At 59.4% G+C, this 11,738-nt stretch overlaps 1 protein-coding gene across 4 annotated transcripts; it reads left to right on the top strand.

Annotated features, from left to right (window-relative positions):
• The first annotated feature begins 265 nt into the window (after positions 1 to 265).
• Positions 266 to 11,664, top strand: KANK3 (KN motif and ankyrin repeat domains 3). Of its 4 annotated transcripts, none has more exons than XM_047704855.1 (11): positions 266 to 342; positions 3,333 to 3,394; positions 4,230 to 5,534; positions 5,614 to 5,713; positions 5,916 to 6,122; positions 6,225 to 6,309; positions 6,789 to 7,005; positions 10,329 to 10,471; positions 10,589 to 10,789; positions 10,873 to 10,971; positions 11,352 to 11,664. In XM_047704855.1, the coding sequence occupies exons 2-11, from the start codon at positions 3,361 to 3,363 to the stop codon at positions 11,427 to 11,429; spliced, it is 2,469 nt and encodes an 822-aa protein (XP_047560811.1). In that variant the 5' UTR covers positions 266 to 342; positions 3,333 to 3,360; the 3' UTR covers positions 11,430 to 11,664. The 4 variants fall into 4 exon arrangements, with proteins under 4 accessions (XP_047560811.1, XP_047560798.1, XP_047560805.1 ...); XM_047704842.1 differs by having other exon boundaries at positions 273 to 342; positions 2,910 to 3,394; XM_047704849.1 differs by lacking the exon at positions 266 to 342 and adding an exon at positions 370 to 3,041.
• Positions 11,665 to 11,738: the final 74 nt, after the last annotated feature.

Here is an 11,738-nt window from a genome sequence, read left to right as displayed (position 1 = left end):
CGGTCTTCCCATGGCTCCCTAGTTCCCAGTGGATCAAATCCAAGCTCCTCAGTCCTGCGCTGGGAGGAATTTGGCCGTTCCCCACCGCTCGCCCCCGCCCCCTACCTTCTCCTCCTTGCCAGCAGGCGCACGGGGACAGTCACTTCAGGCCCCGCCCCCAGCCCCGCCCCAAACTCAGTCCAGACCAGCACCGCCTACCCCCGTCACCATTGGACAGCGCGGAGAACATCGGGCGCTGACTGGCTGGTGTCGCCATCAGTTAGGACCGAGGCCTTGATAACCCGTCCCCGAGCTTCGAGGGGGCGGGCTCGGGTGCGGGCGCGGCGGGGGCTGCGGCTTCAGGTAAAGCGCCAATTTTCGGGGCCATCGATGGGGGTTTTGGGGGGAATTAGTGGGCGTACCAGAAAGAGGTACTGCGCCTCCTGCCCTTCTGCGGGCTCAGTGCCCTGTGATGGGGCGGGCTTGATGTCCTCTGGCTGGGACCCCTCCCGCACAGGGAGCCCCAGGTGGGCAGCGAGCAGAGCTGGGGACTCTGGACTCGGGAGATGGCCCTCCTCCCGCCCTTAAGAGCCAAGTGGGGGGCTTGTTCACCCTGTAGCGCCCCAAACGACTCCGGGACTTTCCCGGCGTCGCTCCTGGAGAGCTTGGGGACCTAGTTCCAGTCCCTCATTCTGGACCTGGGTGTGGGGGGTGATACGGAAACGGGGTTGGGGGGAGGGACGGACGGCCCCCGGGCGGGCAGACAATGGGTAGCGGATGGAACCGCCCGGCGGCGTTTCCTGCAGGAAACTGCTCTGTCTCTACGAGGCTGTCTTGTGGGGTGTGTGTGTGTGTGTGTTGGGGGTGGGGGGGTACCTGGAGGGAGAGGTATCTCTCCCTCCCACCATCATCAGCCTCCACGCCCACGTCAGGGGGTCTGAGAATCCAGCTCCAACTTTAGGGGATGCTACCATTCAGGGCCTCAAGCCTGGAAGAAACACCCCCCCCCATCCCCAGGACCGGGATCCGCGCTACCCGCCGAGTCCCCCACCCTGCAGGTTTCCTGATCGCAACTCCGAGTCCCGAAATAGTCCCTGGGGCGGGAGCGGGGGCGTATGGCGTCGGCTCTGACGGCCTAATGAGGGGGTCTTAGGCAGAGGATCCGATCTAGCTGACATCTCCTGCAGGGAACGGAGAAGAGGGGAGGGCAGCCGCGCCCCCACTCTGGTGGGGCTGCGGCCGGCCCCTGGAGCCGCCGCGGCGTGGGCCTGCCTCTTCCCCCCTTAGGGAAGCACGCAGGGATAGGCAGGGATGCAGCCTGGGAGGGATGAACCCCATCGGGCTCTCTGCCACTGCCCTGCAGAAGAGGGCTGCTTCTAGAAGGCCATCAAGTGAGTGGCCAATGCAGAAACACTAGCAAAACCGCCTGCGTTAAAATCCTGCCTCTGCCCATGTGTGACCTGGGACGGGTCCCCTAATATCTCTGGGTCTTGGTTTCTCCATCTGTGCAGTAGGGTAAAGGGTAATGATAAGAAAACCTCCCTCAGAGTGTTTAGCTAGGATTTTTTTTTTAAGTTAATACCCACAAATCGCTTAAGTAGAGAGTGACGCATAGTAAATGGCAAAAGTGTTGTTGTTGTTGTTGTTGTTATTATTATTTATCATTCTTGAGGCATCATTTCTCACCCTAGCGCCTGGGTCCGGCTGCTCTAGCTGATTGGGGTCTTAGGGACGGCCCACAGCTGTTTTTTGTTTGTTTGTTTTTTTGTTTTGAATTTTTTTTAAGTTCCCAGGACCTCAAATTTGGGTGTGACGAGGTCACCAGAGGAGGGGGCTGAGCCCATTGAGTCACACTGCCAGCTGTGGGAGGCGGGCCCAGACCCCTAATCGGTCCAGGTTTTTTTCCACGACTCAACTCTTCCCTGGCAGTTTCCTGAAAACAAGTTGTGTGAGCACAGGCCGTCCTCCCTGATGACCGGCTGCCCTGCTGGCCTGCCCCTCTCGGCCGGTGTAAGGGGACAGGAAACAGCTGCTTCAGGACTGGAAGGGGCCCTGCCTGCCTGGGGGTGGGGTGAGGGAGGTTTTAGGGACACACACTGGGCATAGGTCCGGAGTGGCAGGGTCCCCCCAGCAGTGGAGCAGGGGATATTCAATGGCTGGTGGGTGTCGGGGTACAGAGGTGGTCATCAGAAGTGTGGGAGGTTAGGAGGGGCGATGGCAAAGGTTGCCAGGTGGTTGGCACATAGAGCACTGGGTCAGGGAGAGGACAGATGGGTCCGGCAGGCCCCTGGTGGTGGAGGCTCGGTGGGCAAAGGGTCCCCGGAAGATGGGCAGAGCCCAGTCTGAGGACATTTCCTGCAGAGAGCTGACCTGGTTGCTCTGTGCCTTAGTTTCCCCATCTGGAAAATGTGAATGATAATATCCACCTTACACAATTGTATGGGGCTTGCATTTAATCAGGCAGGGCATACAGTAGATACTGAAGCTTTCCCTTCCTCAAAGGTTTTTCGTGTGAGCTCTTCAAAGCCCCATTTTCCCTGCCCCGTGCTTTCTGATTGTCCCTGTTAATTACCACATGAGATGTGGCCCACCGTCCCTCGGTTTCGTAGAGCCTCCATCATGTATCCCGAAGAGTCCCCCCAGCCCCAGGTATAGCCACAGTTCTGACAACCTGGGTGCTTATAGTTCCATTACAAGCTCCTACGAGCCAGGAACAGAACCCTGTGGCACTCCACTAGAGACATCCTAGGGAGAAAGGTCTCCACTGATTTGAATCCTTGGTACATCTGGCCCACGACTCTCCATCATGACGACAAGGCTCTCACAAGTGACCTGGTAAAAACTCAGAGGCACAATTATATCTTGTCTGCATTTCTTTAAGGAAAAAAGGATTCAAGTGATCCTGCATTTGTCCCTTTTTTAATATGCAGAATCTGACCAGATGAATTTCTACGGAGCCCATGGAGGGCTTCCAGCTCTCACCTTCTTCTTCTGAAGGTTCACACCTCATCCCTTAGAGCACCAGCTTCTAATTTTGCTCTGGGACTGACACAGCTTGGCAGGTCTGGAATGACCCTTCCCAGCCCCCACACCTAGTCACTCATGCTCTCTGATGACTCTCCTCTCTTCTTGGTGCCCTTCCTGCCTCCTCCTCCCCAGCACGCTGAGGCCTGGACCTGGGGACGCCCGCATTCATTCATTCTGAAGTTCCAAGGCCTCTTGAAGGATCAGGGAGGACAGGACATATGTGTGTGGGAGGGTGGATGAGGGTCTGTTTACTCACTTAGAGTTCCAGCTGACTCCAGAGGGATGGGGCCAGCCCCAGCCTCACCCCCTCTGGGGACATTTTCCAGGGTGTGTCTGGCAGCTACTCCAGAAAACATGGCCAAGTTTGCCCTGAATCAGAACCTGCCTGGTGAGTGTGCAAAGTGGGATATGTGTGTGTGCACAGATTGATACGTGGTGCCCATGTAAGGACACAGCCCTGTCGTTCCCTCCATTGCACGTGGCCAGAGAGCCCTTTCTAAAGGTCCATTGATAATGTCATGCTCTGCTTCAACCCTGCCTGTGGTGGTCTATCACATGTGTAATATAATCGCAACTCCTCATTGCAGCCGGGGAGGCCCCCCACGATCTGGCCCCAAACCACCTCTCGGACTCTTCTCCCTCTCCCTTCTTTCACTGTTTCGGGTACCCTCACCTCCTTCCACCTCACTGTTAACTCCAGCCCACCCTGCTCACTATATCCTGGGACCTTTGCTCTGTTTCCCTTCAGGAACCTTCTGTCCCCAACTGCTTCCTCCTCCTCGGGTCAGGGCTCAGCTTTTAAGTCCCTTCCGCAGGAAACCACCCTTGACAATTAGAGCCAAAGTCACGCACCTCCTCCGGTTACTTGTATTTCGTCTTGTTATTATTATGAGCCCTAAGCATCATTTAGAATAATCGTGTTTATTTATCTCCTATCAAAGGACAGGGGTTTGTCTGTCTTGTTCACTCATGTGTCCCCAGCCTAGAAAAGTTCTTGGTATATAGTAGGTGCTCAGTAAGGGTGGGATTGCTTGACTGGTGCAGATAGGCATTTGGTCCTCGGGTATGCATGCGCGCAAGGGCGGGTGTGTAGGGTTTGGTGCAGGTGGAGCACTGCAGGACTCCTTGTCGTGGGCCCGCGGGGGAAGCGCTCTATTTGTCCAGTTTCCCCGGGGCGTCCCCTCCCCCAGCCTGACGCCCCCCAAACCCCGTCATGCCTGTAGACCTGGGTGGCCCTCGCCTGTGCCCCAGCACCACCGAGGGCGCCCGCAGCCCGAGCTCGCCCTACTCAGTGGAGACGCCCTATGGCTTCCACCTGGACCTGGACTTCCTCAAGTACGTGGAGGAGCTGGAGCGCGGCCCCACCACCCGCCGCGCCCCCGGCCCCCCGCCTGCGCGCCGCCCCCGTGCACCCCGGGCGGGCCTCGCAGGCGCGCGTAGCCCAGGCGCCTGGACCTCCAGCGAATCCCTGGCCAGTGACGATGGGGGAGCATCGGGCGCACTCTCCCCCGGCGCGCCCTCGGGACTCCTGCTGCCGCCGCTGTCGCCGCGCGTGCCCGTGCGTAATCCGCGGGTCGAGCACACGCTCCTGGAAACTAGCCGACGGCTGGAGCTGGCGCAGGCGCACGAGGGCGCGCCCAGCCCCGCCCGCGCCGTCCCGCGCAGTCCGCGAGGATCTGGTCGCAGCAGCCCCGCCCCCAGCCCCGCCTCCAACCCCGCCCCCGCCTCTCCCGGTCCCGCGCAATTGCAGCTGGTGCGCGAGCAGATGGCCGGGGCTCTGCGGCGCCTGCGCGAGCTCGAGGAACAGGCGCGCGCGCTGCCCGGGCTGCAGGAACAGGTGCGCGTGCTGCGTGCGGAGAAGGCGCGGCTGCTGGCAGGGCGCTGGCAGCCGGAGCCCGACGGGGAGGCCGAGGCGCGCCCGGACAAGCTAGCTCAGCTTCGCCGGCTCACCGAGCGCCTCGCCACCTCCGAGCGTGGCGTTCGCTCCAGGGCCAGTCCCTGGGCCGATGGCCCCGACGGGCCGGCTTCTAGGGGCAGTGAAGGCGCGCTCCAGGCCCCCGACGCAGCCGGGACCCCAGACGGGGCGCTGCAGACGCGGGAGGCTGGCGTCCAGGCGGTGCCGGAGACCCAAGACGCCAGGGCCCAGGCAGTGCCGGAGACCCGGGAGGCTGGCGTGGAAGCGGCCCCCGAGACCCTCGAGTCGGACGCGTGGGTGACCGAGGCGCTGCTGGGGATGCCCGAGGCTGCCGAGCGCGAGCTGGAGCTGCTCCGCGCCAGCCTGGAGCACCAGCGCGGGGTGAGCGAGCTCCTGCGCTGCCGGCTGCGAGAGCTGGAGGAGGCCCGAGAGGCTGCCGAAGAGGAGGCAGCGGCAGCTGCGGCGGCTCAGCGGCTGCACGAGGCTGCTACCCAGACCCCGTGGGCTTGCGCCGCGAAGGCCACACAGACCGAGACCCCCGCCGAGGACCCTGGCCTGAGCCAGGAGAACCCGACGGGACCCATGGATGCAGACAGAGCCATGGCCCCTGCGGGTGAGTCCCAAGCCCTGCCTAAGCCCCGGCTTGATGGCTGCTGGACTCGAACTCAGTACCCTCATCTGACCCCCGCCAGGCATCCTCAAATCCATCATGAAGAGGAGGGATGGTACACCTGGCGCCCAGCCCAGCCCTGGACCCAAGAGCCTGCAGTTTGTTGGGGTCCTCAACGGAGAGTGAGCACTTCACCCCTCCCCGTGGCAGCACCTGCAGGGACATAGTCTGGGGTTTGAATCCCGGCTCTGACCCTGACTCGCAGTGTGCTCTTGGAAAGCCTGTTTTCTTCTTCTGTAAAGTGGGGAAACCACTCCCACCGCGCAGGACACAAGAATGAGCCCACAGGGGTGGCTCAGCGGCCGCCTCCCACCCTGCCCCCAGGTATGAGAGCTCATCCAGCGAGGACGACAGCGACAGTGACAGCGACAGCGAGGACGGTGCTGCCGAGCCTCCAAGGAGCAGCTCCTCCGGGGAGGACAGCGGCAGGGATGTTGGGGACGACAGTGGCAGGGATGCCCTGGACCCGGAGCTGGAGCCCGAGCCCACGCCCGAGCTGGAGGCAGAACCTCAGCCTGGTGCGCAGGGAAGGTGAGCGGCGTTAGGGACACAGTGGGGACCGCTGCTTTCTTTCCTGTCTGCCACGCACCCCACCTCCGACTCCTCCTGAGCGTCTCCCTACCACCTTGATAGGTGCGAGCTGAGCCCGCGTTTGAGGGAGGCGTGCGCAGCGCTGCAGCGACAGCTGAGCCGGCCCCGCGGAATCACCCGCGATGGCGTGAGTGCCAGCCAGAGCCCTTCACACCTGGAGTCGTGGCCCCATCGAGTATCTCCCCAAGAGGGGAAGTGCATCGGATTTCTTAGAGTTGGGGTGGGGGGCGGTTCCAAGTTCCACCCCTTGGCGCCAAGACTTCTGATCCCAGGCTTTTCAAAGGGATCTCCACCCACAGGGATATTCCTTGTTTCCCCCCAAAGGGTGCGCCCCAAGCCACCCCCATCTCCCCAAAGGCAAGCTCTCACCGCCTTCCTCCACTCTAGGTTCTCCCACAGGCTCTTTCCCAGAGGGGAGGACCCCTGCTGGCTTGAGCCTGGGACCCGCACTGGCTGTACTCCCTCCTCCAAAAGGGTGCGGCCCCACTCACCCCCTCAGACAAGCCGCGACCATCCTCCCCGGCCTCGATTTCCAGCCCCGCCCCCACGCCCTCCCCGCCACCACAGCCTGGACCATCTCTGACGTCTTTCCTCCGGTCCCGGCAGGGCGCGGCGCGCCTAGTGGCCCAGGAGTGGTTTCGAGTGTCGAGCCAGCGGCGCTCTCAGGCAGAGCCCGTGGCGGGGGTCCTGGGCGCGGTGGCGCGCCTGGGACCTGAGCTCCTGGCGCACGTGGTGAACCTGGCTGATGGCAACGGGAACACAGCCCTGCACTACAGCGTGTCCCACGGGAACCTGGCCATCTCGAGCTTGCTGCTGGATACCGGTCAGCACCTTCCTCCCAGGGTTAGAGGATCCGTGTGTCCTGGGCAGATTGCCAAGGGCCTTTAGGCCTCTCTGCTCTGAGCTCTCCACCCGGACCCTGCCTCTCACTTTGCCGAATACCCGGCTTTAAAGTTAGGTTGACCTAAATTTAGAGGAATTAGTGTCACCAGCCTTACCTTCCTCATCTGAGAAATGGGGATCCAACTCCACATTTTACCCATTTCTATCTCCTGCCACTTGCTTGCTCATTCTCTCCCCAGCTTTCCCCCTCTGGAGCTGAGATACACACACCCAGGTGTTCCCAAGCCCACAGACATATATTGAAAGCCTACTAGGTTCCAGTACCGTGCTGGGGTGGGTGCGGGCCACCCACATACAGCTACTTTCCGCAGGGGACTCACAGCAGAGGGGACAGAGGGCAGTAGACAGACTGGATGTCATCCTTCAGGTCCAGTATCTGCTGGGGCCTGTCGTTGGAGGGTCTTACTGTCACGGCAGGCCCAGGCAGGCCCCACTGTTTCCTCCCCGGCCCCAATGCCCCCAGACACACAGGTCTGTCCCATCTCTGAAGATCTTGGTGACCTGGGGAAGGGTACAGTTGCTCTGAGCTGGAGAGGGAGCTTGAGCTTGAGAGGGAAGAATACATGATTCAAGGCATCTCCTCCCTTCAAGGGAGCTGAGGCGGGGCTTCAGCAACCACCAAGGCAGGCTTGGCTGTCAGTCACAAGCAGCCCAAAATCTCACAGACCCCTTTTATTCCTTGCATTCACGCCAGTCCCCCAAGCTCCAACTCCCCAGACCTCGCTCTGGGCCTTCTAATTCTCACATCGATCATTCCCTCTGCCCTTCTGCCTGCTGTCAGGTCCCTCCCCTGCCCCAGGACCCTGAGTCCTCAAAGTACTCCCCATGTCGGGTTTGTTCCACACTGGGCTGGACGTGGCTGTGTATCCTTGCCCCTCATCTCCACCTCCAGACCATTCCCCCTTCAGCCCTACCTTGGAGCCTCCAATCCATCAGACCCCTATTCCCCCCACCCCTTCTGGCATCTCCCTCCAAACAGGCCACTCTTCCTTCCTCTCGCGTTCTAGCTGTGGGTCAGCAGCTCCTCTTTGCAGGTGAATCCTCCCCAGTTTCAGGATCCTCATGAAGCATCACTCCCACCACCTCCAGGCTTCTCAGTTCCTTGACCCCCTTGCTCCTCTTTTCACCTTGACCTCCGCCCTACATCAGCTTACACTTGTAAGGTCACCGGAAGATCTTGATATCACTGATAACCACGCCCCCTCCAGTCTCTCGTCAGCTCTCACCTCCGATCATTTCAGCTCTCCAGTTGCCCGGCCCTAACAGCCCTTGGCCATCACAGAACAATTGTCTGTTTCTCCCCCTGCCTCCACATCAATGCCGGCTACATCCCTTGCTTCCTTGTTCGCCCTCATGTCCCTTTTCAACCCCCCCCCCCACCCCATGGCCCTCCTTCACCTCACTCTACTTGCATGGCAGGCCCCAGCACCGAGCCCCATAGACCCTCAAGTGTTGGTTCAAAGAATGAGCAAATGCTTATGAATGTATGAGAACGAATGGCTGTGAGCACGTGCATTATGGCGAGACAGGGAGTGGAGATGGACAATTATCACGTCGAAACATGAAATAATTACAAATAGGGAGGGTCACAACAAAACATAACTAGAGTAAATCAAATGGAGTGATCCGTTGGCTTAGGAAGGCCTCAGGTAGGAGGGGAAAGGAGAGGGCAAGATGGAAGAGGAGAGGGAAGATGGGTACCCCTGCTACCCAGCAGAGGCCCCACTCTGGTTGTTTCTATGTGCCTCCCCACTCCAGCACACTCCACCAGTGTCACAGCAGTTTGTGGGGGCAGTGAACACCTACAGGGCATGCTGCAGGACTAGGAAACCCACCCTCCTCCTTTCCATACTACTTAACCCTTTTTCTTCCCAGACCATTGTTTGAGTCCCTCTCTACAGGGCATCCACTCCATGACCCTGATCCAAGCCTCAGACCTCCCCAAGCTTTTGTAGCCTCATGGAACTTTCCAAACAGTGGGGGACAATAGCAAGTCACTCTGCTAACTGTGCCCAAAGGAGATGCTGTGATGCTGTGATGGCTGGTCACGATCATCCTCGGGGATGATCCCAAAGGAAACAGAGCCAGTGTTCATGTTCAGTGCTCCTTACCTGAGCTGCTCTAACAAAATAGCACAACATGGGTGGCTTAAGAAAACAAATTCATTTTCTTGTAGTTCAGGAGGCCCAAAGTCCAAAATCCAGGTTGGCAGGCCTGGTTCCTGAGGAGCTCCGAGCAATCTGCTCCAGGCCTTTCTCCGAGCCCCTGGCTGCCGCCTGCCGTCTTCGGCATCCCGTGGCCAGTGGCAGCTTCTCTTCTCTGCCTTTATCTTCACGTGGTCTCTTGCATGTCTCTGGGTCTCTTCTAAGGACACCAGCCACACTGGATTAGGGCCTACCCTCATGACCTCACCTTAACTTGATTACATTTGCCAAGACCCCATTGCCAATTAAGGTCACATTTGCAGGTACGGGGTGGGTAGGACTTTGTAGCTCTGGGGGTAGGACATAACTCAATATATAACACAGTCTTGGAGAAGGGGTTCCAGAGGAAGGGACAGAAGTTAGGGGACAGCTGCAGAAGCCACGGTAGACAAGTGGCCTGTATTCCAGGAGCAATGGGGAGATGTGAGAGTGCCTTAAATAGGTGACCCGGCCGAATTCCTCTTCATCTGCATGGGAACGAGTGGATTTGGACATAAAGGGGAACCAGCTGACATAGCTTTTTTTAGTTTGTTTTTTAGCGGGGGGCAGCAGGGGCAGAGGCAAACTCTTAAGCAAGTTCCACTCCCAATGCAGAGCCTAACACTAGGCTTGATCTCACCACCTGAGTCAAAAATGAGTTGGATACTTAACTGACTGAGCCACCCAGGTGCCCCAAGTTAACATAGTTCTTGGGGTGGGGTGGGCAATGTTATCGGCTTGGTGGATGATAGCCACAAAAATAGGAACACTGGTTTTTTGAGGATGTACTATGGGACAGGTGTTAGGTCTGGGAGATACAGCAGAAAGCCAAGTCTGAACCAGCATGAAATACAGAGATTTGAGCAGACCCTGAAGGGCATGGAGCCATGTGGTTCTTGGCAGGGAGAGCCTAAGAGGCAGAGGAAATAGTAAATTCATGACCAGTGACCACCCCCCCTTATACTGGCGGCAAACCTGCTGTGTGTGTGGGGAGGGGAGTAAACCAGGTTGGGCTGAGGGTGCCAGCATCTTGGCTCACTGACCCCCTCCACTCTCCCAGGGGTCTGCGAGGTTGACCGCCAGAATCGGGCTGGCTACACGGCCCTCATGTTGGCTGCACTCACCTCTGTGGGGCGAGAAGAAGACATGGTTGTGGTTCAGAGACTCTTCCACATGGGCAACGTTAATGCCAAGGCCAGCCAGGTGCGTGGACACTTCTTCCTTTGCTCCCTATCTAGTGGAGTCACTTCTGGGTTTGTCTCTGACCTCCCTTCCTCCAGTGCCGCTCCCCCACAACCCTTTCCCCTTCTTTGTCCCCAGACAGGACAGACAGCCCTCATGCTGGCCATCAGCCACGGCCGCCAGGACATGGTGGCAGCCCTGCTGGCATGTGGGGCAGATGTGAATGCCCAGGATGCGGATGGGGCCACAGCACTGATGTGTGCCAGCGAGTACGGGCGCCTGGAGACTGTCCGGCTGCTGCTGGCCCAACCAGGCTGTGACCCGGCCCTCCTGGATAATGTGAGCCACCACGGGGCTGACGTGGGGATGGCAGGGGAGCCATGCCTTGGTTCAGGGACCTGACTGTTCCCACTGTCCCTCAGGAGGGCACTAGCGCCCTGGCCATTGCCTTGGAGGCCGAGCAGGATGAGGTGGCTGCACTGCTACATGCGCACCTGAGCTCGGGCCGGCCGCAGTCCCCGGTGAGTGCAGCCCCTAGACTGCAGGGACCAGGCCCCCCTGCCACACGCTGGCTTCACAGAGCATACCAAGTGTGCCCTGGGAAGGAGGCCTCCTTTCCAGCTTTCCTGGGGAAGCACCCAGGGTCAGGGGAACCTGGGTTTGACCCCTTGCATGTGGCTGAGGTTCCCCCAGCAAAATACCCGTGAGACGCACCTCCACGTCACAGGTCACGAGCCCAAGGTCTCCAGAGGGGAAGTGATCTAAGATCAGGTGGGAGCTGTTAGACCTAGCTCCCACCTTCCCTGTCAGGGGACTCCTGCTATCGCCTCCAAGAGGCTTCCACCACAGGGGACTCCTGCCCACCGGTAACTGACAGGACCCTTCCCCCACCTCTCCCCAGTCACCCCTTGAGTCCCCCACAGCTGCGCCTGGTGAAGGAAAACACAGTGACCATAAAGAAGACCCCCAGACTCAGTGAGCAGCCTGGCACCCTGGACCTGGATTGGGAGAGTCCGTTCCTTCCTCCACCCCAGCCTCTGGGGCACAGCAAGGACCAGGGTTTGCTATCCACATGCTACCGTGGGCCAAGAGAAAGGCTCAGATGACCCAGTGCTCAGGAGGGGCTCACTTTGGACCAGTGGGGTGAGGAAGGGGCTGGAAAGTGACAAGCCCCTGAGTCCACCCACTTGCAGAATAAAATATTACTAACTCAACTTGTGTCTTGTTTTGGGGGCACATACACATTGTTCCCCCTCCCCCCAACTCACCAGAGGCCAAAAGGTGGGAG

The sequence above is a fragment of the Lutra lutra genome, chromosome 1 (genome assembly GCF_902655055.1).
Source record: "Lutra lutra chromosome 1, mLutLut1.2, whole genome shotgun sequence".
Taxonomy (NCBI): domain Eukaryota; kingdom Metazoa; phylum Chordata; class Mammalia; order Carnivora; family Mustelidae; genus Lutra; species Lutra lutra.
The sequence above is the reverse complement of the archived record's forward strand: the minus strand, read 5'-3'. Positions and strand labels throughout refer to the sequence as shown.

Coding starts and splice junctions, on each gene's coding strand:
- KANK3 (XM_047704842.1), top strand. CDS start 3,289: ATGGGGCCAGCCCCAGCCTCACCCCCTCTGGGGACATTTTCCAGGGTG. Junction 10,472..10,588: donor TTAATGCCAAGGCCAGCCAG/GTGCGTGGACAC, acceptor CTTTGTCCCCAG/ACAGGACAGACAGCCCTCAT. Junction 10,790..10,872: donor ACCCGGCCCTCCTGGATAAT/GTGAGCCACCAC, acceptor ACTGTCCCTCAG/GAGGGCACTAGCGCCCTGGC.